General features: G+C 38.5%; 1 protein-coding gene across 3 annotated transcripts; it reads right to left on the bottom strand.

Moving 5' to 3' along the window:
- Nucleotides 1–1,076: 1,076 nt before the first annotated feature.
- Nucleotides 1,077–21,326, bottom strand: RIPK2 (receptor interacting serine/threonine kinase 2). Of its 3 annotated transcripts, none has more exons than XM_074894118.1 (11): nt 21,139–21,326; nt 18,004–18,157; nt 16,688–16,843; nt 14,255–14,412; nt 11,068–11,117; nt 10,555–10,716; nt 7,351–7,436; nt 7,079–7,168; nt 6,508–6,613; nt 2,861–3,040; nt 1,077–1,679 (listed from the first exon to the last, which is right to left on the bottom strand). In XM_074894118.1, the coding sequence occupies exons 1-11, from the start codon at nt 21,324–21,326 to the stop codon at nt 1,354–1,356; spliced, it is 1,656 nt and encodes a 551-aa protein (XP_074750219.1). In that variant the 3' UTR covers nt 1,077–1,353. The 3 variants fall into 3 exon arrangements, with proteins under 3 accessions (XP_074750219.1, XP_074750238.1, XP_074750228.1); XM_074894137.1 differs by lacking the exon at nt 21,139–21,326 and adding an exon at nt 20,840–20,899; XM_074894127.1 differs by lacking the exon at nt 21,139–21,326 and adding an exon at nt 20,337–20,434.
- Nucleotides 21,327–25,324: the final 3,998 nt, after the last annotated feature.

The raw sequence follows: 25,324 nt of genomic DNA, 5'->3' as shown, positions 1-25,324 counted from the left end.
TTTCTTATTTATCTGCTGCTTTTTAATATGGTAGTTTAGGCAGATTTCAAATTTCTTGTACGTGAAGTTCAGATTTTCACAAATTTTAGGTAGTGTTAGCAGAATTTGTAACTATTAGTGCTTGTAAAAATAGTTTGCCTGTGCTGTCTTCTGACAAATTAAAACCAGCATGTTTTTTTTTTACTAGTTTTGAAGCCACATAGGTAAAATCACTAAAGTTTTCTGAAATGAGCTGAAAAAAGTACCACATACCTTTTCCTCTCAGGTGGCCCCATTTGTACCTCAATGTGTTAGCACCATCCTTCAGACAAAAAAGGGCAGCAGAGATGTTGTCCAGTGAAGGTTAAGGCAGGTCATGGCAGGAGAGACCCATGCACATCACTTCCAGCCTGACACAGCAGTGCATGCTTGATCTTTGTACAGATCTAAACTACTGCTCATCATGTAAATACTAAAAATAAAATTGAATTAAAAGTTTGATCCAACAACATGAGATGAGAAGTACTTATGGCAGATAGCAAAGGTAAGGGAGGCATTAACTGAGGAAATATAAAGGAGATATTAACTGAGAGTTCCCTTGTATAAACTATATGTGGATCTCGTCATACTATGATTTCAAGAGGAGTTTAAGCGAGTGTAACCAAATCATATAAAAGGCTATAGTTGCACCTTTTCTAATGTATCAGTTCTTAACAGAAAAAAGATGATCAGCACTATGTCCTCCTTGCCCTTGGGCTCCTCTTTGGACTAACATTCTTCTTATGCAGTGGTCAGAAGTGCTTTCCCTGGCAACAAAGGGAAAACCAAAACAAAACATAATAAAAAATCCTGTAAAAATGCAACGTAAACTTCCTCTCACCTACCACTCTTCTTGGTATCTTGGGGGAGTAGCCAGTATGACTGAAAGAAGAAAATTTATTATACACACAGCATACATGCCCTGAAACAGAGCATCTAGATTTTTTTTCCTCCTCTATGGGAAAGACCAGATGGAGGGAGAAAAACCAATACTCCAAGTTGAGATGGGTTGTCTCAATCCTGTGAGGTGAAGGGAAAGGATATGTATAAACAGAAAATATGTAAAGCAGGGAACATTTAATGTTTTTTCTTTGTCATTTATAAACAATATACTTCTATGAATTGAGTCAACAAGTGTCGAGTGTTTGGATTTATGACTGCACTCCAACTGATTAATTGGTAACTCACCAAATGCAGTCTAGATGAAGTCAGTGTCATTTCTGAGACACTACAATGGCATAATAAAGACAAGCAGTACATATATAAAACTAGTATATAAAAACAAGAATCGTGTTGTAAGAAATATTCACATGATTTCATATAGAAAGAATAAATTTAAAGATGCAGTCTTGGAGAATTAGATACAATGTCTGGATAAGGTTGAAGTCCTAGCTGTTTGTTATCTTTCAACTTTTGTATTATAATTCTGGCAAATTCCTCTCCTTGGCTATCTGAGGTATCAAGAAGTTGTCGGACTTTTGATGTCCTTGTAGGTTTGGTGCTTATAAGTTCATAGTCTTCTTTCATGAGTAAAAATCTTGATAGAAGAGCATCCAGTGACTGATTCAAACATGCTTCAGTCATCTGATCAATAATTTCTTCTCTTTTACTTTGGATCCATTGATGAGCTACATTCTGTTGCACGGTTTCCAAAACCAAATCTGAGATTGGAGAGGATTAAAAAAAAAGTATTGTAACTATCCATCAATAAATAGTGCCACAGAACAAAGAACAAACTCAGAAAGGGCTGTTTAAAACTTGGTTTTGGTCAGAAATACGCTAGAGACTAGAGTACTAAACATGTCTTTAACATTTCACTAATGTATTCCCCATTTAAAATGTTCCAATTTGTCAAATTTTGTGGTTAGAGTATTTATTTGAATCACAGAATAATTTAGGTTGAAAGGAACCCTCAAGGAGGTCACATCTGGTCTAATGGACTGCTCAAAGCTGGGCCAAATTTGAGGATCACTCAGGTTGTTCAGGGCCTTGTCCAGATGAATTTTGAGCATCTCCAAGTGATGGGACTTCTACAGACTCTGTGAACAACTTGTTTCAGTGTTCAACCCGTCCTGGTACTAAAAAAGAGAGAGGTGGTAACTTCACTTTGCAGTGGGATTTTTATTGAAGTTTACTTAAAACATTCCTATAGTTTCCTGCATATTTTCCCCAAACTGAGGATTCACACAGTGAAAAGGTGCAGATTATCATATTTCCAGAAGAGGGATGATGCGGCAGATCTTTATAAAGTTGCACGCTATTGTGTGGCGTACAAAAAAATGTCTCTGAATAATTCATCATGCATTAAGGTTATCTTTTGTTATTTTTTTTGGAAGTACAATTTTAACAGTTATTTGGTGCATAGTAATATCATGCAGTGGGTTCTCAGCTAACACAGAAGTTCATTAAAGGTGAGATGCTGACACAGCTGCTGCCTCTCTTTGCCCCACCATTACTAAGAGGAAGATTGACAAGCCTAAGAAGTGGGGAGAAGTGACAGGCAACAAGATGAGTTAAACTCGAGGTAACTTTTACTCCTGTTCTGCTGGACTGAAGCACTGCTACAGAAGTAGGAGAAATATCAGCAAAGGGAATGGGATAAAGAAGACCCAAGACAAAAAAAAAAAGCTAGGAGCTACATGTACATGCACTAGGTCAGATTTTACATTGGTTTTACTTTGCAATATAAGGCTACAAGGTCAAAATTACTTGAATTCTTAATTTGTAGAATGCTTTTGATCTTACAGATGAACAACAGTTCCAGTTTCCATTTCATACACACACATATTTGATATTAGGACACTTATTGTGGGTCTTGGAATTAAATCAGTGTTTGCTGTACCTGAAGAAATTGGGGATGACCGCAGCATACATGATGCAGAATTTGAGGCATCTGAAATACTCTTGTCTGATGAGGGAAAGTAACTGTATGGATGCACAAGAAGTTTGGCACTCTGAGGTACAGAGAGATTTTCATCTGTGCTCTGACTGCTGAGAGTGTGTAGACCCCCAGAATTTCCATCTTAAAAAAAAAAAAAAACAAAAAACAAGCTGTATTAGTTCTATGTTCAAATAATACACAGCCATCACAGACTATTTAGAGTAATTCCATAAAACAATCATAAACAACCTAAATTCACCTCAAATACATTATTCCTTATACTCAGTTTCTGAGTACCTTTATGTCCCTTATCTTCTACCAGGGCTTGACCATGGGTTTGGGGGTCTTGTTTTGTTTTAAAAGAACATTGAGAGAATAAATCCAGTAGATGTGAACTTTAAAAAATGCTCTTTTCAACAGAAAATATTTGTAGGGACTGGAAGAACAAAATAACTCCTTCAAGTATTTGAAGAGGTAGCTAGGAGTCAGCATAAAAGATGACTAATTTATTTTGATGAAGTTCGGCAGCATAACAAAGGTGGAAAGATTGAAAGATTCAGGTGGAGGTAAAGAACATGAAGACCAATGGTGGTATTTGGTGGGAAGCCAATGGAAGTTTTGGGTAGTCCATCAAAATAGCATATAACTTCAAGAAAGCTTCATGTAAATGTTTGCAAAGAAATGAAGAAAAGGGTTTTTATCAGGTGGAAAGCTTAATAGTTTCTATTTTTAGGATTTTTTACGGCAGAAAAAGATGATGGATATGAAAGCAGAAGTAGGTATGACTCAAAGAAGAGATGACAAATATCTAATGAGAAAGAAGTTATGGGCCATATGCCTAATTCTGTGTACAGTTTCCATTACAGACTTCCAGAGTGTCACTTGATAAAGAGATTCAGAGATGTTAATGAAGAACTGGAGATGCAGATGTAAGAATTCAGATGAACATCTAAAGACACACTAAGAACAGGTAGCCCCCGACACAGTTCAGGATTTATAGGGGTATTTGAAGGTGGATTCCTAGATCAGAGTGTTGACCTGTTAAAGAATATGGCTGTAAGCACATGGAGCAGAAATAGGAAACTGTGAAAGAAGTGGCACTCATTATTTAAAAAATGGTGGACTAGAACTCATAGTAACTAGCATTTCATTTCATTACAGACAAAGTAAGCTGGGCAGAGCTATATAGTGTGAAGCAGCAGATGTTATCTACTGTATGAATGAGAAAGGATTAGGAGACAACTGGTGTGAGTGAAAGATCATTTTAGAAAAGGATTTTGAACAGCTCTGCTGGGATAGATTGTTATAGATCTCTAGGCATACACAGGTCTTTAATAGCATTAGAGACAAAACTACTGGGATTGTACTGGTATGGGAGAATAAGCTTCACCAGGGACCATAGCATTAAAATTAGAAACATGCTGATGAGATTTTCAGGTGTTATTCAGAAAGAACAGGTTGACTCACATTACTCAGAAATAACCTAGTTGACCTAGAAGACTGGCATAACAGAAGTGGAAATTCAGTAGCACAAAACATGAGACCTAGACTTTCTGCTTCAAGCTGCGGATGATGATTTGGAATTGAGCTGAGGAAAAAAAAAAAAAAGACACCTAGGTAGATTATTCTATAATGAAGAATCTTGTGAGAAAGGAAAAATAAAATTCTAAGGTATATTAAATAAAGTTCTTATTTCAGGAAGAAAACACCTGTCACACTTCTTTTTAAATACTAAGTACAGATGTCTGTTAGCCTTAATTCATGACTTAAGTTAGGACATGCACAGGGAGGACTAGTAGGATACCAGGAGAATGAAGAAGCTTATTTTACAAATGGACTTCAAAACAAGGTGTATTAAAAGATTATTCTCTATATCAGAATATAAAATATTACTCTATATCAGAAATAAAATGAGAAAAGAGGGAAAAGAGCTATTTAAGCTTAAAGCAATGCCCATGAACAAGTGTGTGTATAAGCTGGCTAGGGAAGAAAAATTAGAGACTAAAAGTTAGAAAACCATTCTTAACTCTGAAGGAGCAAGTTTCTGAAAATGTTTTCTAATTGTATTGGAGGGAAAAAACAACTCAACTAAAATCTATAGTCATTAACTTCTGCCTTGGTGTCATGCTAAACTCATCTCTTGCCAACAGCTATGTGGGAACAGATTTTCACCTGAAACAACTGCATCTAATTTAGGCAAAGTAAGAAGAATCCCAGTCTTGCTTTCCATTATAAAATACCTGATGTAGATATTGACAAGGTAACAACAAACACTTCTGCTGTAATACAGTTTTGTAGACACTATTTTCACAGGCTTTACAGTATCCATACGTACATGCAACAAAGTCTAAGCAGTGACTCTGTAAAGGACCATCAACTGATCAATCAGCTTAATAGTACCACCGCAATCTCATCAATGGCCTCCACAGGCAGATATGAAAATTTTTAACAGGAACCAGCACCAAGAAGGGCTGACATTGATCATTTTGTTATCTGATTACACTTATAGTCCATACTCATATTCAATCTAATATTCCATTTTCTAAAATTCATCACAACATTCCTATCAAGCTTGGTAACCACAAGTTATTCTTCATCTTTAAGATTTTTATGGTACGTGTATAGATATATGTCTGGGTAGAGGTACAGCCAAGCTACACTACGTTTGCTTTCTGCTATTTCCCCCTGTAACTCAAATTCCTTAAGCTTCCCATAATTTGTTTTCCCTGGAATTCCTGCTGTATTTATATCTTTCTAGTACATTGAGTACAAGCTCAGCATTGTGAATGTGTTGAAATGAGCTGGAAAAGAAACTGCCTGTGCCTTCCTACCTCTACCAAGGTATCTCCAGTTTTGCAGCACCTCAGCATACTTTTTGATGCCCTACTTTATAGCAGTGAAGTCAGTCATTTCTGCTTTCACACCACTGGTCCCTGCAAAGCCAAAGGATGCTCCATTCTTTTGAAATAGATGTTTGCATTCTTTCAAGAGAACAAACTCAAGTGATTTTAGTTTCATAATGTATTGCTATTTCACCTGGGTCCCATTGCATTTTTCTGGCTTCTCAAGTCAACAAAACCTCAAAATTGAGTTTTGTCTGGGAATTTTGCCAACTTTTATTCAGAAAAAGTGACAGCAACAAAAGGTCTGTGCAGATACTTTTGCAAGGCCATCTACTTATTAAAGCCATTTTATTTAGTGAATCAAAAATCATAGAGAGGTTGGGCTGCATTAGAAACTTTCAGTTTACTCAGCTTTAGGAGTGCCTCAAAATGTTTAGCCTTTTTATCTTTAGGAGTAGTTCACAAATGATTAACTAAACTACCAAGGGTCTGAAGGGACAAGTAAATGCTATCTCTGCACTCATGACCCTGAATAGGAAAACTGAAGCTGTGAGCTGTGGGCATTTCTCAAGTGACAGGAACAGAAAATCAGAGCTGAAATACACTATTATTTCACCCAGAGCACTAAGTTTACAAAACACATCTGTTTTCTGACATAAACAGAGATCCATCTATCTACTATGCAAATACAATGTTACAGGAGTGTATGGGAGTGTAAAGCTGTGATGACAACTTAAATTTGTATGAAGTCATTAGTATCTCTACCTGATGAGAGGATATTATACTTGGGAACAGACTTGAGTCTTGATATATCTGGAGAGATGCTCCGAAGGGGAAGTGCATCACATTGTATGGAGCCAGAGTATGTTTCCTGAAATGATTCCAGTTGTATAATGAAAATGCACATTAAATAAATACAAAGTTGCAATGACTTACAGAGTACTTTCCCATCACTGTGTTTTCCCTACTATCTAAATGCTCAATAGACAGCATAATTAAAATACAGTAAAACAGAAGAAATCTCTGTAATCCTAAGATTTGTTTTTTCCAAAGCTGACAGCAATTTTGTATAAAAGTTAAATTATTAGTAATAATCAAAATAATCAGGATATACCAAACATGCCCTTCTTATTTCTACTTACCCACCCTTTAATATCTTCACCTATATGGCTATGCATTTGTTCCACCCTGGCTCAAGTAACACATTTTATGTCTTTCCTGACTGCATAGGAAAGTAAACTGCAGAACAATGCCCCTTACTAAGTCAACCCCCCTTTAGAGCTCTTAGGATCTTTAATGATGCCGACATACCAAAAGCAGTATGTAAAATATTTACCTCTTGGGGATTCAGAGGTATATTTAGAGATATCTGCTCCACATCTGATTTCTTTCCACTCTTGTAAATACATCGTGATTCATATAGTGACTGGAAGAGATGTATTTACCTGTATTAAATTTCTGCTATAAGACAAGATGACAGCTCTATACAAACACATGCTTCAGCCATATACAAGATTAGATAAACGACAAAGGAGATTACATTTCTTTTAGCAAGCAAAAGCTACCAATTTATTTGACCAATTCATGACTCTAACAAAAGCCACTTACCTTTGATCTCTTTAACAGAATTACTGCTTCCAGTGTAGCTATTTCATCAAATGATCGCAGGACTGGCTCAAGGTCTATTAAGCATTCTAAACAAAGAGAGAGTACTTTGCTGAAGAATTTAAGGTGGAAATTAATTTTTAATTTTGCTAAAGCTACTTTCTTACATTTCCAAAAGTAATTTGTCTACTGATACATATCAAACTACTTACGCTGCTAAACAGAAGTTTCTTGTTTTCACCTGTTACAAATGCAAGTTTCACATCACCAAAACAAACCCAGTCATGATCTGGCCACCTCAGCACTCTGTATCTAAAGAGATCCATGACTGTGCCTGACCACAAGTCTTGCATTCCTGGAACGGATATATTGGTGGGTTTGCTATATTTCAAGATAGACTCAACAAGCCTGGTTTGCTAAAAGGGGCCAAATAGAACAAGACCTCAGAGTGGGTTGATGTCTTCCCACTCCAGCAGAGGTGTTAAAGATTTATACAAGAAAAACAAATAAACAACTCCCCACCACAGCGAACTCCAGAACAGATGCTGTGCGGCAGGGCCAGAGGAGATGGTGATAATGAAAGCACTGACCTATCAAACCCAATGAATCCAAATGATAGTGTCCTCGTGCTCACCAAAGGCAGCAAGTCAGAGAAGCTAAAATCATCTGCTCGCATAGGGAGACACATGACAACCCAATAAGCAAGTGACAACCTGTGCTATGCTCCCTTGCTTTCCAGTGCTGAAAGTTTTACAAAATTATTTCAAATTTTGAGAGAACCGTATCATAAAAATGTCTCTTTGTGCTCAAGTTCAACAAAAACTCAGGAAAGGATTATGGCATATCACAATTCTACCGCATTTCTATGGACTCAACCCATTCAGGAAAACCCATTTACCATACTAGCAATCCGTCACACTGCATCCTTACTAAATTTTTTTTTTTTTTACTGTAATTTTACCACAGTTATCCCATATTAACTTTCTTCCACTAGCATCTTCAAAGACATACATTCAATACTGGGATTCTTATTTTCTTGCATCAGCTCAAACAGAATTTTACAGCTCCATTTTCCACACAGAAATACTAGCACTGTTAATTTTTGCTGATTATAATTAAAATGTAGGTACACATTCCAAGTACATGCAGAAATACGATGATAAGTAGTATTTATCCCTTCTTTATAAGCTTTTCTGTTTAAAGTTCATTTAACAAAAAAGTTTGGGTGTTTTTTCAGTTTTTCTCCCCCGTGGTATGGTAATTGCAAAATTTCCCAATCAGTGAGCTTTACTTCCCTTAATTTTGCAACAGTTTTGCAACTTCCTCTTTCTTTTCATGATAGTAAAGTAGGGGAAAAAGCAATGCATGTTTTCTTCAAAGACCATCTTACTACAGACACAGCACTATTAACAGAACCCAAGTTAGCTTACAGTTTAGTACATATCGCAGGTAATTATTCCTTCAGTGTGACCATAGAGTTTGATAGCTATTTTGGTTAACTGACATAGGAAAACAAGAATACATAAGGAAATATAATGATGTATCTATTCTTTTTGATTTAAAAAAATATTATAAATAGATACATTTCCTTGCTTGGAAAAAAAAAAAAAAAATCACAATTTACAATCATACAAACCAGACTCATGTCAAAATAACCTGACATTTAAAAATGTTCTTAATCCAAACATAAGAATGCCTAAAAAAAGTTCATGTAATTAATTTTGGACTGTAAACTGAACATGAAGATGCTGTATCTGTTCGGATGTGTCCCCATTTTGTCCTCTGACAAACTCATGCAAATAAATGAACATTTCATTCCAAGCTATCTGAACACTCTAAGCTTTCTAACACTTTCCAGCTCAAAGGAAGTATGCCTATAAAGGTTTTCAAAATAATAAACAATCTTCTGTTCAGCAAAGCTACAAATGAAACATTAAGATTGCAAACCTCTCTACTGTTAACATTAAAACCAAACCAAAACAAACCCTAAAACCAAAACCCACCAGAACCAACTAAAAAACCCTAGCCTTTCAGGTTTGAGGCATTGCATCCTCAACCAGTAAGAAACTAAAAATATAGGATTGTTTAAGCCAGGGGTCTTTGTACTGTTTTACATTTGAATACCTTCGGTAACTATCTTAGACCACATTTTTGCCTCTCCAAGGTAATTCAGCTTTTCCTACAGAATTAGAATCGCGTTTTCTAAAGGTGTAGGGAGGAAGATTTTAAAGCACACGTAAATTAAACAAGCACAGCAAGGCAGCTGCAGGAACCACTGTTAGCTTCACCACACTGACATATGTGACTGCAGCAACACGTGCAAGAGCAAATTTCACAGTCGAAAACAGGTAATCACTTTCTGCCAATTTTGATAGAATTACCTTTACGCAATGGCCAAACAAGAACCAAAAGTCACTATAAAATTAAACATGCTAAGGAGAAATTGTTATGGGGGATAAGTTTGGACTCAACATACACCAAGTATGTCAGTGAAATGCAACAAACACAGGTCTGCAAAAACCAAAACAAAACTTTTCCAGTTCACGCTATGCCACTCTAATCTCTACAAGCTTGCACTTCAGTCTTATTCTCTGAATTCTGCAATCCACTGTAAAAAACGCTGAAAGTATCTATATTTGGTCTCCTGGACAAGAAGCTGCACAAAGGAAGGATGGAAAGAGAAAATTAAGTGCATGGGTTCAACCAGTTCCTGTTTGATCTGGGAGGCGGAACAGTCAAAGATAAAGTCTCAGTGAAAAAGATTTATGGTGAGATACAAACTGTGCAATGGTTTGTTTGTGTGTTTGCCAGCTTGCTCATAAATCCCACAGTATTCATTCTATACTTCACTTGCCCCCTTCTAAATAAAAAAAAGTTCCCTTCAACAATAAACAAAAAACTCCAAGTGCAAGTAGTTAAACAAAACATGCTACTTTTTTGCAGGTAAATTAGAGATGGCAAATGCAAAAGACTCCAACTAACAACAACTTTGTTTTATGGCACACATGTAGTTCCATTCATAAAGTTTGTTTACAGACATGGTGGAAACAGACAACCACCTTATCATATGCAACAAGACTGAGCACAGATATCTCTTAACATTTTTACCACTTCCCTTTTGCGACTATAACCTTGCTCTGTAAGTACTACGTTCAACTGAAATCTGGCAATTTAAGAATCTTTTCTCATTATGCAAGGTAAACTTACTTAAGAATGATGGTCTTTCATCTGGGTTTTGTGCCCATCCACTTCCTATCAATCTTATGATGAGCATTCGATGAGGAATGTCCGTTGATAAACTTTCTTCACTTAAGTCTAGTCGCTGTCCTTGTGACACACTATACATTATCTGCAAGGGGTTTATAACTTCTGTCAAAATAGACATCGTGCAGTCATTAGCAATATATGCAATATAAATAGCTTACTTTAGGAGGAATAAATTAGTTTGCAGACATAGTATATTAATTCACCAAAATAAGGTTATGGTTTGTTTTTTTTACAAAAAAAATGTATTTTTAATTTATCAAACAACACTGTAATTTTAAAAAAAAAGTACAGAAAAAAAGAGTCCAATCTGAAAAGTAACTCAAAGTGTTCTTTAACAAGCTTACAAATTGAATCATTAAAAAGTAACCCCTGAAATGCAGTCCCCAGACACCCAGGTCGTAGGTTTAGCCTTTGCGGGCTGGAAAAATAAATTTAAGGAAGACATGGCCTTACCTTCAAATGGCTGTTTCCTTGACATCACTTCCCACATAATAATTGCATAACTGTTTAAAGTATAAAAAGTATAGAAGACTTTATTTTAGATTACCAACACTTAATAACACAATGTGCCCAGCTTTATGTTTTATTAAAAACGTTTAGCTAAGATGATCCCACATGCAGACATGGGACTGACTATAGCTAACTACAGTAATGACCTGCATATACAAAAACTATCAGGAATTTTAACCAGTGACTTCAACTAGAACTACTTCATAATATTAAGTACATAAAAGGTACATGGCGTATAAACTCCTATTCCGAATCTGTATTAGCTCTGCTCTACTAATACATTGTGAATTATGTACATGCAATTTAAATCTCAACACACAAATTAAACTAAGCCCCAGAGTCCCAACTGCTCTGTCCTAACGGCAATACTGTGGAATCTCCCCAATCTGGATCGACACTCCCTGATGTTCCCGTGGGAAGCAGGGTACTAGCAGGGAGGATGGTTTTCACCTGCGCTTCTATCCCAACACAAAGCTGAAGAGTCAGGTAAGATACAGACTAGCACCCAGGAAGCACACTCCAGCTTCCCCCACAGACATACATACTTTCTACACATGCAAACTTCTCTCAGGGAGAGATCTCGCTTACATACAGCATTTACTTTACAAAAGAGACTCTCAGGAAGACCACCCTGAGCTATAGCTAGGAGACCGAACACACATCTGCTTACTCAAACTGGTGACATTTTTTCCACACATCAACATGAATGGAAAGTGGTTCAGTGAATACAAACCTGCTCCACCTTTAGTAGACTCGTCAATCTCTTCAGTCATCAGGACATATTAAAAAAAGGTAACTTTAAACACTTTGTAATTTAAATAAGATTAGATTTCATTTATATGAAGCATTGAATTAATTTATTAAAAAATCAATGCAGTTAAAGCAAATAAAATAAAATAATGTAAAAACCTCAAATCTAGCTTTCCTGTTTAAAAATAGGAATTTGGTGTGAGGAATAAAGCTAAAATGAGAGAGCAAAAATATTTCACTGCTTAAGAACCTAATTTCCAATGTCAAACATATCCTTGTAAATTTACCTCTACTCCCTTATTTTTTCAGTAAATTAATTTAAAAATAGATTGAAAAGTTTTTAAGATGTTACTTCAAAAAAACTGAAATCCAATTTCCACTGAAGCAATAAAAATGAAACAATGCAAAGAATTTTGCTAAACAAGGATGACACTTACCAGAATAAATGTTTGCTCAACTACTCAAATAACTGTACACAAAGACAGTATTTTCCTACATCACTAAGAAATACCAAATTTTGCATACAGGTTACATATAACCGCCTCTAAGCATTATATCATCTAACAACTACCAATTAGGAAGAATCAAAAAAATTAATTGACACTTAAAATCAATCATTTAAAATGAGCTTTCCTAACTACTTATTCCATTCACATTTTAACATTAATCAATGTTAAAAATTATTCAAGTAACTTTTAATAAAAGCAGTCATCTCTGTTAGAAAGCCTCCTTTTGATGCATTCCTGAGAAATTCATGCAGGCTGATTTTTTTTTTTTGGCATGGCAAATCGTTCCTTTTGTAAAGGTTAATGCTGCTTGACTGTTGTTTAAATGATTTGCTTCTTTAAGAGAGATCCTTCCTCATAAATTATCTGCAATATCCCAACAACATTCAGCTGTATCTGCTGTGGTCAGTTAATCAGCCTTTCATTCAGTTTAGAATTGCTCTACAATTATTTTCTCAGTTCTACAACACTGCAGCATACCACTTCCTGCTGATTCCCCTTTACACTATTCATGTTTTCCTTTCTTATTTCTGCTTCATAAAATTTCCTTCTGATCCTGAGCACAGATCTTCCTGTGTGACCTTTCTGGTTCTCATTTCCTCCACTGCCATCCCTCTTTATGATGCTGCCTCAGTTTCTTTTCTCTCTTCTCAAATAATCTCTTTCCTTCCTAATTTATAAGTATTCTAAGTTCTTCTGATCTCTTCTCTCTTATTTTCTTCCATTTGGTTGTTACTCCTCTGCACACATTTTTTTTTTCTTTGTAACATTTGTCTTCCTCATTAAATCCACTCATTAACATCCACTCATTAAGTCACTAGCCACACTTGCAAATTCTCTAAAATCAGAAGCTAGAGGAGATAATGTCACACTGCTACTTCTTTCCCCATAATATATCATTATTCCTTTTCAATGTTTTCCTAGTCCAGATTTTCTCATCAAAGGGTGAGGAAAGCAAGTATGTTACCATCTCTACTCTTTGGACAGGACAGGAATGTCAACTTCATGTACCCCTTAAGGATAAGGGATAATTAAGAGAAATACTGGTCTCCCTGGAAGTCAGTAAAACCCTCTGAGACTAATTAATCTCTCAACAAAATACGACCCTGTCAAAGATAGCTGAAGGTAAAGTGGTAGAGTGCAAGAGCAAGATGGACTTTGTCACAGTGATAGGCCTCTTCATGCCTCCTCAATCCCCATTTACACAGGACAATTCCCTCCACAGTCGTTCAATTAATCTTTAAACTCCAAGCCTTTTCAGATTAGCTAATTGTAACTAACTCTAATGCCCTAAGAGCAATTGTCATTTTGTTATATAGGTCACCACCACTCTACTACTTCTTATTCTATTACTTCTACTGCTCAGAACTGACACAAATGTACCTAAACTTTCATAAGGTAAACTATTCCTTAAGAAGTCTCTCTAAATGCTTCCTCCCATCCCATTACCCTGTTTTTTCCTAACCCCTTTCCAAAAATGTTTTCTCCTTCCCCCCCCCCCCCCCGAGTGCATTCTGCAAATTATGTTAATTGATGTGCACAAATTACAAGGGTATGTGCATTGAGAAAGTGGTGTGAACAGTTTTTCCCCTCCCTACATTGTCTCTATGTGTACACTGTTTTATAGAAACCAGTCTCCTCTGTCTGCTTCTGTACTTCTAGCTTAATTTCTGGAGCATTACACTTGTGACAGTGTTTCCTAAAGAAACAGGTGATCAAACCCAGCTACCACTCAATTCTCTTTTCCCCAACTTACTTTGCTTATACACTTATGACATCTCTGAAAATAATAAAATTGCAGAAAATATGTTCAAGTTCAGTAAATCAAATTTGAATTTAGATTGCAAAGTTCACTTGAGAACAACCTCAGTTACCTGTAAATATCATGTTTTACACTTGCACGGGTTTTCTGACTGGGATTGTAATCTTCAGGTGGCATGTAGACAATCGTCCCTCCTTCTGGCAAAGAGGTTTCACTTCGTGACTGCGACATAGATATGACACGCCACTTTGACATGCCAAAATCTGCGATCTGGAAAGGACAAATCAGTTGTTCTGAGAAATAAAACTGAATTTATCTGTTGACCATTGTTAGAAACTCCTGAAACATGCCTGAAAGAAGGGATCAGTAACCTGGCAAGTCCTTAACCTGACACACAAAAAGTATATGGTTGTCCTAGCAACAGGTAACACCAGCTCCAGTTCAGAAAGCATTCCCAGGTCATGACTCATGCTATCCCTATAGCACTGCCCTATCCTGTTGTTCTTTTAAGGAAGGACTCATATAATCTACAGCTGGAGATTCTGCTATGGGAGTCTGTCCTGTATGAAGAAAACCACTTTCTTTGGTTAAAAAAGCAAACAAAAAAAAAAATCTAGCTTCTTGGTTGTGAAGAAAGCACAAATTTAGTATAAATCATAATAGCGCTATATAACTTGCAGATATCCCAAGACAGTCTCTCACAGAAAAATTTTAGGGCATTCCACCCCCAAAACTGTGAAATGTTAATCTTGAATTAACAAATTTGATATTCTGAAATTCTGTGCTGCAAAAAGTTGCTGAATATTTTCTTTACTGTGCACTCTAAGGCCTTGACCCTTCCTACAGAGTTTACAGTACATCTGCATAAAAAATTGACTTCAGTTTACATTCTCAGCCATCCATGAGCCAGGGAGCAAGATGTCAGACTAGGTTACAGGTAGGGAGACAAACAGCCAGCAGAATAAGGTTGCTGGCTGAGCTGCAGAGTGTCTGGCATACAGGGAGAGAGATAAGCAGCCAGCTACAAGCTCTCCACTTGTCCACTTGTCCAGCATTTGCATAAGAGCAAAAACGTTTTCAACAAAGATGCCTGTGAGAGCACTGTGGCAATTCAGGTAACAGAAATAAGCTTTCTGGAGAGTGTACAGTCAAAATCCACAGTGAAAAATAACCTTTTTTTTCCTCTACAACTTACTCTCAGCAAGGCTTCCTCACTAACTGGTCACATTATCTTGCTCATTCAGTAAATCTGGGACAGTCAGAAGCACTCTATGAATGGTGTTACTTTTATACATATGCAATACTTCCTTGCATTTCCTGCCAGCTCTCCTAATTTAGAGAATCTTTTTCCACTCCCAAAAAACACTTAAGGGCAATTTTACAGAGACTTCTTACAGGAGGCAGGGCAGGTATGCAAGAGTTAACCTTTTTCCTTCAATTACTCCAGCAGAGCATCTGTTTAGATGTGGTCAGGCAGAGCACCAGACCACACCAATGCTGTCAGAGATTAAAAAAACAGTGGATAAAATAATTACTTGGACCAGTTCCCCAATCAGGTTTATCAGGAAGCTCGAGAGAAGGCCATACCAGCAGAACTGAGTGGGAGGAGGTATGACCTGTTGAGGGTGTGAGTGGAGACAGAGCTCTGTAAAGCACCTTGCTGCCAAGAAAGACATCTTTGCAATGGAGAAAGAAGAAATCAGCACAGGATCTTTGATCTTTGCGCAAAGGACCCACAGAAAGATTCATCTCATGGTAAAAGCTGAATTTATACCTGAATGGTGAATGCTTAAGTGCAAAATACCTCTTATTTCTCATTTACTTGAATAGTATAGTCTATCAATTTTAAAAATAGATGATCTTTTACAAAAAAACCCCCAACTCTTGCACTTACGGAAGCACCTAACCATTTTGTCAGAAGTACTTTTAGTCTCTTTTTCACATCATGGCACTGATATTTTATAAGGCAGAATTAAAGTTTTAAACTAATGTTACTTCTCTATGTATGTTTGCTTGCTTGAAGGAGCTTCGCAAAATCCATCTTCCAACATGTTCAGATTTTGCAGTTACGTTTTACATGCTCGTATTCTACACTAACAGAACATGTATGTGCATATTGCATGATAAATATCAAGTGGGGTATTAACATTTGAATTTGACCTACTGTCCTCCAGAACTAACTTGTCTGAGCATCTTGGACAGGAGCACTTCCTATTTTCTTCTCAGAAAGGGCCAGACGTAGCTACCCTTGGAGGAGGGTTGCCATATGAGAGTGTCACTGCTATTATCAGCTACTGCTATGGCAAAACCAGTCCGAAGTCTGGCTTTCTGGTCTTTTCAGATGGATCAAATCCACACTTGAGCAAAGCAGAGTTTTCGAAAGAAAAACTCAAAAGTTCTGTCTGCAAGGATAGAAGAAAACGTCTGGCATACAATTACATCTCCCCTCTGTATGACCACATCCTCACTCTTCCTCCTCTACAATAATTAAAACACTTTGATCGCTTGTTCTGAATGCTGAAGAACATGAATTGAGTAAGTGTACCTTGACATGAAACTCATCATCAAGTAATATATTCTGTGTTTTCAAGTCATGGTGCAGCAATGGAGGATTCATGTTGTGCAAATAGTTTACTCCCAAAGCAATTTCATAAAGAATGCGGAATCTCAGGCACCAGGGAATGTCAGGGTATACATCTTTCTGCCAAGATAAAACCACAAAACCAGAATATAATCGTCTGTTCTGATCTAACAGCATAACACAAAGACTTTTATAATAAGAAGAAAGCGATTTGGACAAGCGGTACTCATTTAAAACATACATTACATGAATTCTTTAAAAATATGAGCATTGACTGGTTAGCGTCTAAAACAAATATATAAATGTTAATCATGCAGTGCTATGCTTCCGTTCCCTAGCATTCATGTAACAGTTCATGACTGCCATACATGATGTAGGACATTTACTACATTACTCATTCATGTGGAAATATGATTCTCCTGTACGAAACTTGCAACGCGCAGATTATGAGTACTACACAAAGGAAGCAAGAATTGTATCTTCAACTGACATTGGGAAAAAAAAGCTGTGGTGAAACTAAGCACAAAATACTACATTTACAAATATTAATACACCCAGAAAAAGGCAGTAAAACTCAACTGAAATGTTAAAAGTTACATTAACACTAATGCCTTTATGAAGAACACAGAGCTGAGCTTTCTAAGGCATGAGATAAGTACTGATGACAGGTATGCAAGAGCCTGCAGTGCTGTTGAGACAAACTGCAGTAGCTTTACAGCACCTTCACTGGATGCTCAGACCAAGCTAATGGGAGCAGCTGAGAGTTCAGCACAGCAGGACTTACTCCTGGGAGTAAGATCTGGTAGAAATATCCATATCTATTTAGATTAGCAATATTTGACTTCTATAAACTAAAGTAAAAATCTTCATTTTTTAAAAATAAGGATTCAAATTTAGGAAAAAAACTTCATCTTCATGTGATATTTACATTGGCAATAATTCTGAAACACAGACTGAAGTAAGCATAAGTATTTTGTCTTCTAATTAGAGAACAACAGAGATTTTCAAAGCGATTGTATATAATAATTCAACATGAAGCCAGTAATAGGTCACAACATTAAATGGAAAAGTGTAATAAAACTAAAGTCTGCTGAATTTGGTTGTCTTTTTGGGATACGGAAAATCTGTCTGAGCACCAAAAACTACTAGTGATAATGACTGTCCTTTAATTTGAAATATTATTAGTAATACACTTTACTATACTACTTCTCTTAAGTATGGAAATCACCATCTATTTGAAACAACCAGTGATTTTATTCAAAGACTGTAAGTACACTTACCCCATGTAAAAGCTGGTTTAATGACCCATTTGTCATGTATTCTGTTACTATCCCCAGAAATTCAGGCTCGTTGCAAATTCCCAAAATTGGAAGAATGTAACTAAACCTGGCTTTGTGTAATATCTCTGCTTCTTTTAGAAGGTGGTTTCTATCACTTAAAGAAAACAAACAAACAAAAACCATTACCATACCAATACTGGGAAACTCAAAGCAAATACATTCTCTTTAAAAAAATTATGTACCTACATGCAGTACCACCACCTTTCACTATTTGTTTCCAACTACACGGTTTTGATAACAAGCCACTGTAAGACAAATTAGAATCTGCAAATTCAAATACAAGATAGCTTCCCCAGTTTTGTTGTACCACACAAATCTATTTCCATCACACTTTTCATCCATGTTTCCAGTAAATAAGGATACAGTCAGAACTCCAACTTTCACCATCCTGTGTAACCATAATAGTAATAACCAGCTACATTTGTCCTATTCTACTGCCCATCTTCGAACATTGAGTTTTTCACTGATGCCCAGTATTAATCTCCTACAGAATGGAGACTTTAATAGTCACAACTCTCCAACCATTTAAACTTAGTGGACACTGACGTGCACTAAAATATTATGGTTTAAAGGAATGCACCTTCAGTTTCTGAAGGAAAAGAAACAATCAACTGTATTTTGTTTCCACATAAATTGTTCCTTCAAATTGGGCCACTGCTTTGAATCACCCACTGGAAAAAACTTTCCCTGTTTGCACAGGAAGCAGGAAGGGACCAGCCTCATGATGTTTGGATGCCTGAATTAGGCTGTGTGAATACTGTCTGTTATGTCAAACCTCCTCGTAAATGTGAATTCGATGCATCTTTACAAATTCAGACCTTGCAGCATGTGGATTCGAGAAGCTCAAGTTTGAGTTAAGATTGAGTAGGCTTCTAACCCTAAAAATGATAAACTATTTGGTATGCCTTATATCTCAAATGCTCTTGAAAAAAACAAAACAAAACAAAAACCATGCGTTTCTTGACAGTGAGGATATTTGGACCATGAAAAAAGATTTAGATTTTATACCAGTGGGGAATGGCGCAGATAGAAGGACGTGACTTGGATATCCAACTACAGGACTTCTACAGCACATCTAAGGCATCCTTTGGACGTGAGCCGGTCTGATTCAGAAGCAATACAGCTGTGCTGGGGCACGGCAGTGTACAAGCCAGGGCTATGCCCTCCACAATCTGCTCAGCACAGCGCCGTGTTAATGTGGCTATACAGCTCCTGGGTGAGAGCTGGCTTGTGTCCATCAAGTTCAGGGCACACACTGAAGAGTTCACATCAGTCTGGACCCATAGATGTAGATCTAGCCCTCACAAAGAAAAGGCTGTCAGAGTATATGAGGAAAAGAGGAAGCCTGGAGAACTAAAGCCTGCTGCTTTTAGGACAGGAAAACTTCAAATTTAGATGGATGTGAAATTAAGGGCAATTGTTGGTCCTTATCTATGTGATGGAAAAAGGCTTCTATTATAGGAAACGAAAGTAAAAAGGCAGCCTTCAAAAAAAGCATGGGATGAATGACACAACTCCCTCCCTTCCTCCCCCTCTCCAGAAAGGATTAGGTTTGAGAAAGCTAGGGGTTTTCCCAGACTGTGAGGCACATCTGCATGGGATTCAGCCGTAGCTGGGAAACGAGTTGCAGCATATCGAGGTCTATTCCTGTGCCTGTAAGTCACTTCACCTTTGTCTGCTCCATACCAGAAGGGCATTGAGTAATGCTAAAATTAGTACAAGCCCCACAACAGCTTCCCAACAGGCTTTGCTCTTTGGCTGGTCACACACCAAGTTCTGGGATACACAGCTCAACAAACACAAATTCCTATCTGGGGAATTAACTGCACTGTGAACCTTTTCTCGACAGCATTTACAGGATGGCATTTTATGTTGCCTACTATACAACCAACAAATCACTTCCTGTAGAGACTCAGGTATAACAGATTTCTTACAGCTTTCAGTGTTCTGATAGCATTTCCAAGCTTTACATGCTATATGGTAGGTGGCTGAATTATTTTGATTACCTCAGTTGCCCTTTTCATCATTATTTCATGGGTTAGATGTCACACTAATCTAAATTTTAAAAATAGAATTTGCTGTTTTCTCCCAAATGAGATTAGAGGATAAACATTGTATTTCTGATTAACAGGGATTTAAGCAGACATTTAAATTAAAGGAAAAAAAATACAATAATAAACTTATCAGAGAACACGATATTCCTGCTTAAAAACATAACTGAGATTCCATTTCATTCTGGCAAGATTTCAGAGATAAAGCCTGTGTATACACACCTGGGGAATAAGAGGTGAGATAGCTTAAAACAACTTCTCTTATACTCTGGCATATTAAGTCACAAGACTACAAGCCTTGTCTTGGAGAAGGTTCTTCCAGGAGCTCAAAGCAATCTCTAGTGAATACAGTAATATATTCCTTATATTCTGTCTCTCTGTAAACAACACATCTATAGTAATCACTGTATTTTAATATCCTGCTGATACTTCAGCAAAACGGTTAGCAACCAACAGACCCAGACAGAAGCTGAGCTGTGCAAATCCCACCTTGAGGAGGAGCTAAGGTGCACGCTGCAGAAGAAAAAACCTTCAAAAGAGGCAATATGCTTAGTGTCTCACACGTCGAGACCGAAACCACCCATTTTCAATAACCGAAAGAGAGGAAGCTCCGGGCCTGGTACGTGCTTTCTTATGGCTCAGGCTGAATCATTCTTCGTGGGATTTCCTTTCCCTTGGATTTAACAGCTCTGCCTACCAAGACACCCGGTTTCTGATCCACCAACCTGAGAAACGCACGCCGGCATCTTCGCCGCGGCAGATGGACCCACGCCGGCAGAGCCCGGGCTCCGCTACCCGTGGCCGCTTTACCCACCGCCGGGACGCACTCACGGAGTGTCCCAGGCGATGCCGGAGCGTGGCACCCCCTTCAGGGTTTAGGGGAAAGGCGGGTCCAGCTCGCTCCTTCCCCACGGGGGGCGGCCCGAGGGGGGGAAATGATGGGGGCGGCGCGGCCGCCAGGTGAGCCGAGCCGCGCCGCCCCCCCCTTGTCTCCTCCCGGCGGTCCCCCTCCCGCCCCCATTACCTGTCTAGTAGCGGTCCCTGCAGGCATTTGAGAGCCACCGGGACCCTCCAGTCGGCGTGGCGGGCGGCAGACACGGTACCGTAAGCGCCACGGCTGATAAAACGCAAATCCGGGAGTTTGTTGGAAGGGATGGAGGGCAGGGCGTAGCTGATGGCGTCCGCCCGGTCTCCATCATTCCCGCCGCTCATCCTCGCACTCCGGGGGCGGCCGCGCCGTCTCTCCGCCGGGTGCGGCGGAGTGCAGAGCGCTGCTCCTCCCGCCCTCCTTCCCCGCCTCTCCCCACACCTCCCGGGCCCGCCTCCGCGGCAGCCCGCTCCTCCTTCGACCCCGCGGGGGAGCGACTTCCCTTCCCCGTGGAAAGCGGCCGCCCGGGTCAGGGAAGGCGAAGCCGCCGCGAGGAGTCTGGCGGGAGGAGGAAGCCGGTGGAGGCCGGTCCCGGTGGTCCCCCGGGGCAGCACCCTCCTCTTTGGGGGGAGCCGGGAGGCATCCCCCGAGTTGTGGATGGGGGACAGGGGGGAAGCATCCCTCTCCGTCCGGAGGTGGATGTGTTGTTTGTGTTCCCGAGAGGCGATGCGGGATGCCAGGGCCGGGCCGAGCCGAGCCGGGCCCGGAGCGCCGCCCTCCGCAGCTGCCATTTCGGCGTTCCCGGGTGTGTGTTACTTGCTCAGGTGAAGTGAGAGGAGAGTTAGCTCTTCCCCCTGACGGCAAGCACTCACTTGTCCTCTCCGTGTCTGTCCCAGGAAGGTTTTTCAGGATAGCGGTGTTTCAAAGTATTTTTGAAATTTCCAGAAAGTGCAAGTTGAGCCTTGCCCCGCTCCGCGAGCCGCCGGATCGGCGGGTGTGTTTGGGATAGCTTCATCTGCGAGTTACGCAGGAAGGTTTTGCAAGGCCTGTTCACCAAGTCAGGTTCTCACAGACTAACAAAATGCTTTAAATTAAAGTTAGAAGTCTGTTGCTTTCCACAAGGAGTGACAGTTCAGCGGGATGAAATGGAGGCACATACAGCAAATCCCTCGCCTTTCCCTGTGTAGGGATCTTGGGTGAAACATCTGTGGCTTTTCACCTCTCCTCTTTTCTCCCAGTAATGGCTAGGGACCAGAGAATGAGGGAAAGGAGCTAAGTGTTCAGACTATGGTATTGTGCAGTATTTCACAGCACGCATTTTAAAGCATGGCAATTAGTTTTCATGTCTGTCTAGGTCCTGGTACTTTAGATATCTTTGCTATGTTTTTCCAATTTTCTTTTATCTTGGACAATTTATATGCTCCAAATGCTGCAGCATTACTAGCATACTGAGCAGCCATATAAAGCAAGTGCTGGCTTACTCTGTTTTCAGTTTTTATTTAGCCTGTGTCCCTCAGACACCCTAGCTGGTTTCCCAGAAGTGTAATTTTGATGCAGTTTTTGCAATATGCAGGTTTTGGGTATCTGTTTATGCATATCCCTTTCTGTATTTACCATGTTGGTGGTACTATTTGTCATACTATTTCAACTTTGATATATAAGAAAGTTTTTGTTTCCTAAAGAAAATAACATGTAATGGACATACACAGCAAGGGTGTACTCCAAAACCACTGTGTAAGTACATGCTTATAGTATTTCCCGTTAAGAGATTATGAATGCCACTATACTAAAAAGTTTAAGATACTGTACAAAAAGTTATTTGCGCATCTTGTTACTGTGTGTTGTGTTGATTTAATGTATATTTATAAATTTAAGTATACTAACAAAAAACAAGAAAATGATTGCGATTACAGGAAGTGATAGATTTGTAACAGTGCCAAGAGTATTATGATAGTCTTTTATTTAACTAATTGTTTTGTTATAAAACGTAGAGAGGTTTTGTGGCTTAGATCCTTACATATTGTCTAAAGAGCCTGTCCATTTCTGCTGACATCAGTGGGTTTTGGACCATGCTAAAACAGTGCTGAGCCAGTTTCTGCCAGCCGAGTGGAAGCAATATTGACATTTTCATCACAGTAAAGGAATACAGGTTGAGCAGCAGGACTAAGTAGTCAGTTGCTGCTTTCTACAGATCTTGAGGAATTTTGTCAGAGTTTGAAGGCAAGTTTGTTGGAAGGAAGGTGGAAAGGGAAGAAGAATGCTCCATTTGATCTGAGTTCTGTGGCTGTAGCGCTGTGGTGAGTGGCGTGTTTTGTTGGCACACCAAAACAGAAGTTCCAAAAAGATAAATTGGTGAGTTGGAGTTCCCAAGACAATGAGGGGCTTCTGAGGAAAAATTAGAGTAAATCATTACTGGTTCTGGAAACCCCCTTTTTTGTCATTAATATATTAAAAGGCATTCTCTCTAATGACATAAGTGACATCACAGTTGGCTTAAGGTTTCATTGTTAAGGTTATGTGGCATAAACTGCAGCTAAAATATAAAGTAATTGGAGCACAAATTAAAGTTTAAAATATTCCTTCATTTCCTTGTTAACTGTTGTAAAACCTAAATATGATGTGATGTCAGTTGAAGTATTATATATGTGGTGTTCTGAATTTTAGATTAACTGTATTATTAGCTTTAAATCAATGCTATAATGGTGTTCAGGAAAGCCATGTAACAATACCTGTTGACTTTCTGTTTCCAGCTGTAAACTGAGTCACAGCTTCATATGTGAGAGACTTATATTACACTCACTCATAGTACCTGCAGTTGATTTTCTTTTTAATCTTTCTTTACAACTTTTGAGAAATACCTTCATAAGTGTATTTCTCAATCAGTGTAAGACCTAACTTCTTTCAGCAGTTCATCACATGTAAAAAAATCTAAACTTTATTGTTCCCAGTGTTACTGATTTTTACTTTGGTATCCCTAAATGTAAGCAGGATCCCTTTGGTATTTTTAAATATAAGCAGAATCCCTTCTCACAATAAGTGCAAAGTGACCTGCAGGAAAAATCAATGACAGATTTAAGGATAATCAGTGATTAAATGGTGAACTCTGATTAGTTTTTATGCTTTCAGTATGCTGAAGATTGAGAAAATAAGCATTTTCTTGTAAAACTCCATCTATCTGTCTGTGCAACCATAGTGACACCTCAAACTTCACAGAGGACATGCAGCTCCCTCATGAGTAAAGAGTATGTGACAGGCTTCCCAAAGGTGTGGTCATTATGAGAAGAGAAGGGTGATGGAGACAATGTGTAGTGAGGCTGCTTGTGACAGTGTTAACTTGTATGTTCCTTTCTGGTGGTGTTAGTGGGATACGATGCTCCCCTAGAAGAAACCTGAGCTTATCTGTATCTCAAAGCACTGGCATTTTCCACCCCAGTTTTCTGGAATCACGTTGAAGAGTTAAATTTGTAGGAAGTTCTAAAGCAGCGAGCAAATAGACTTTCTGGATAAATTAACTTGATTATTTCTATCTGTATAATCCTGGGATAAAGAAAGAATACGGACCTGAAAATCAGAATCTACGTCCCAGAGGCTGAGCACAGGACGGGGGAGGAAAAGTAGGTTTGTGTTTTCTTCCTTTTCTTGGGGCTGGATGTCAGACCATGTCAGAACAGCTTTGCTTATTATTGCAGAGGCCTTTAGCAAGGTGCAGACCTGTTAATCTGCAATTTGAAAATGTGCAGTTGACAAGAGAGAAGATGCATAAGTATACTAATAAAAACAACTGGTAGAATATCTGATAATCACCTTTAATGTGTTATTTATGCAATAAACATTTTGGGGGCCTAGTTAAGTCCATACTGTTTCTGACAGTGCTGTTGCTACATCTGAAGGAGCAGGTGATGTAATCTGTAATTTGCCATCTGTCTCACTGTGTCAGGTCATATATGACCTGGTATGGCGAGCTGTGCCTTTCACATTGTTATCTATGGGGCATAAGAATAAAAATGTACTCTTCATACTCAAAGAGAAGGTTCAAAGTCCATCACTATGGCTGTAGACAGGATCCCTATTCATGTGGGCTTCCTATGATAAAACAAAAGATGTTGTTAAATACTGTTTTGAAATGATGGAAACAGTATTTAGACCATGTAGCAGATAACAGCTGCCTCTTTGTTTCTTCTTTGAATTTTTAACTTGTGAGAATTCCTATATTGTCCTTTTCATTCTTGTTAAGAAGTCTTTAGTCTGACTCTTCCCTTCACATGGGAATTTTCTGAAGGTCCACATTGATAATGAGATAAGCAAAGGTCCACAGCAAAGAGGATATTTTTTTTTGTGTGTA

Source organism: Strix uralensis, chromosome 1 (genome assembly GCF_047716275.1).
Source record: "Strix uralensis isolate ZFMK-TIS-50842 chromosome 1, bStrUra1, whole genome shotgun sequence".
Taxonomy (NCBI): Eukaryota; Metazoa; Chordata; class Aves; order Strigiformes; family Strigidae; genus Strix; species Strix uralensis.
This window is presented reverse-complemented; position numbering and strand designations above follow the sequence as displayed.